This window comes from Trichinella spiralis (assembly GCF_000181795.1).
Source record: "Trichinella spiralis strain ISS 195 chromosome Unknown Scfld5435, whole genome shotgun sequence".
Lineage (NCBI taxonomy): Eukaryota > Metazoa > Nematoda > Enoplea > Trichinellida > Trichinellidae > Trichinella > Trichinella spiralis.
Genome location: NW_003532374.1, coordinates 1 through 1,390, shown reverse-complemented (window position 1 = coordinate 1,390; position 1,390 = coordinate 1). Strand labels below are relative to the sequence as shown.

Here is a 1,390-nt window from a genome sequence, read left to right as displayed (position 1 = left end):
TTCCCGTTTGCACCGTTTTTTGAATCTCAATTATTTTACTATATGAAATTTTTTATACTTTGGATGATAACCTAATTATATAATGAAAAATACTGAAGAAGATAAAGTGGAACTTACTTTCAAATTTCCATGATGAAAATTAATTCAAACTGCTGCTATCTATAGATACCATATGAGAAAGAAACAAGGATAAAAAAAATAAAATAGCTCGCTTGTTGAAATAGACAGATAGATGGTGGTGACAAGCCGTGACGTTGCTTTGTTTGATGTCAATGAACGCGTCAAAGCAGGTTCTGTTTGAATAGCAAAGAAACTGCTCCCTCCTTAATTACCTCAACCAGCTTATTAGCAATGATGCAATTCTGCATCATTCTTGCCTACAACATTATCGATCTTCATGACGCAGTTTTCATTGTGATCTAATTTGGCACTGACTGATTTCGCTTTCCGTTATTTGAAAGAAATCAGCAACAATAACAACAAAATAATTACTTTAAATTTAAATAAATATTACTTTGTCAACAACACTATACGTACATTATATGATTACGATAGCAAACAGTGCGCATAAATATTCCAATTATTGCTTCTATATTCAAATTAATAATTTCAAGTGAATTTTCTTAAATTGAAATTTCATTTATGTGATTGCCTTATTAATCTGCAAATTCTATGCTATGGAAATCGCTTCTGAAGCTCATCTACTTACGACTTTTAGCGCTGAATCAGAAACCAAGTTGCCTAAATGAAGATGACCTAGAGGATCTTTTCCAGAAAATGATGAAAGCAATGATTCTAATACACCACACACCAGCTTGATCATCCACATCTGACGCCCCATCCGTTTAGAGTTTGTCACAATCAATTCTTAGCTACAACTGTTATTGAACCGCTTATGTTCAGTGAATATATTCCCGGTTCTGAGAACGTCATCACCCATGTAACTGCCCCATTCTAGAATACAGGAACCTTCACGATAGCAATATTTGGATAGCATACCGCATCTTGAATTGTGAGTTTCTTATCGTGTTTAATATAATGGGATGAAAAGTTCATCTAGCCCTATGGTCCCTAATACTGGCCTCTTTTTGTTCTGAAGTAAAAACAATGATAGAATATAATTGACCTCTACCAGGAAAATATTTTAAGACTCCAACGAGTCCTTGAAAAATTATGACAATTTGATTTTCCAAGCCAATACGTCCACTCAACCTGATCTCCTTTTCGGAAAGGATTCTGAGAAACCTTTATCTTCCCGTCATTCTTTGAAAAAATTTTACCCTAAATCACCAAACATTCTATTTTCCATATTTATTATTTAATAGAATCTACCCTGCGTTTAGATTTACTTTTACATCTTCATGGCATGGCTGGCCTTTACTATTTTATT

At 33.6% G+C, this 1,390-nt stretch overlaps 1 protein-coding gene across 1 annotated transcript; it reads right to left on the bottom strand.

Moving 5' to 3' along the window:
* Positions 1 to 409: 409 nt before the first annotated feature.
* On the bottom strand, positions 410 to 841 carry Tsp_14530 (putative MATE efflux family protein). The gene is made up of 3 exons (XM_003366768.1): positions 706 to 841; positions 538 to 622; positions 410 to 491 (listed from the first exon to the last, which is right to left on the bottom strand). Exons 1-3 carry the CDS (start codon positions 839 to 841, stop codon positions 410 to 412), a joined length of 303 nt encoding a protein of 100 aa, XP_003366816.1.
* Between the last annotated feature and the right edge of the window lie 549 nt (positions 842 to 1,390).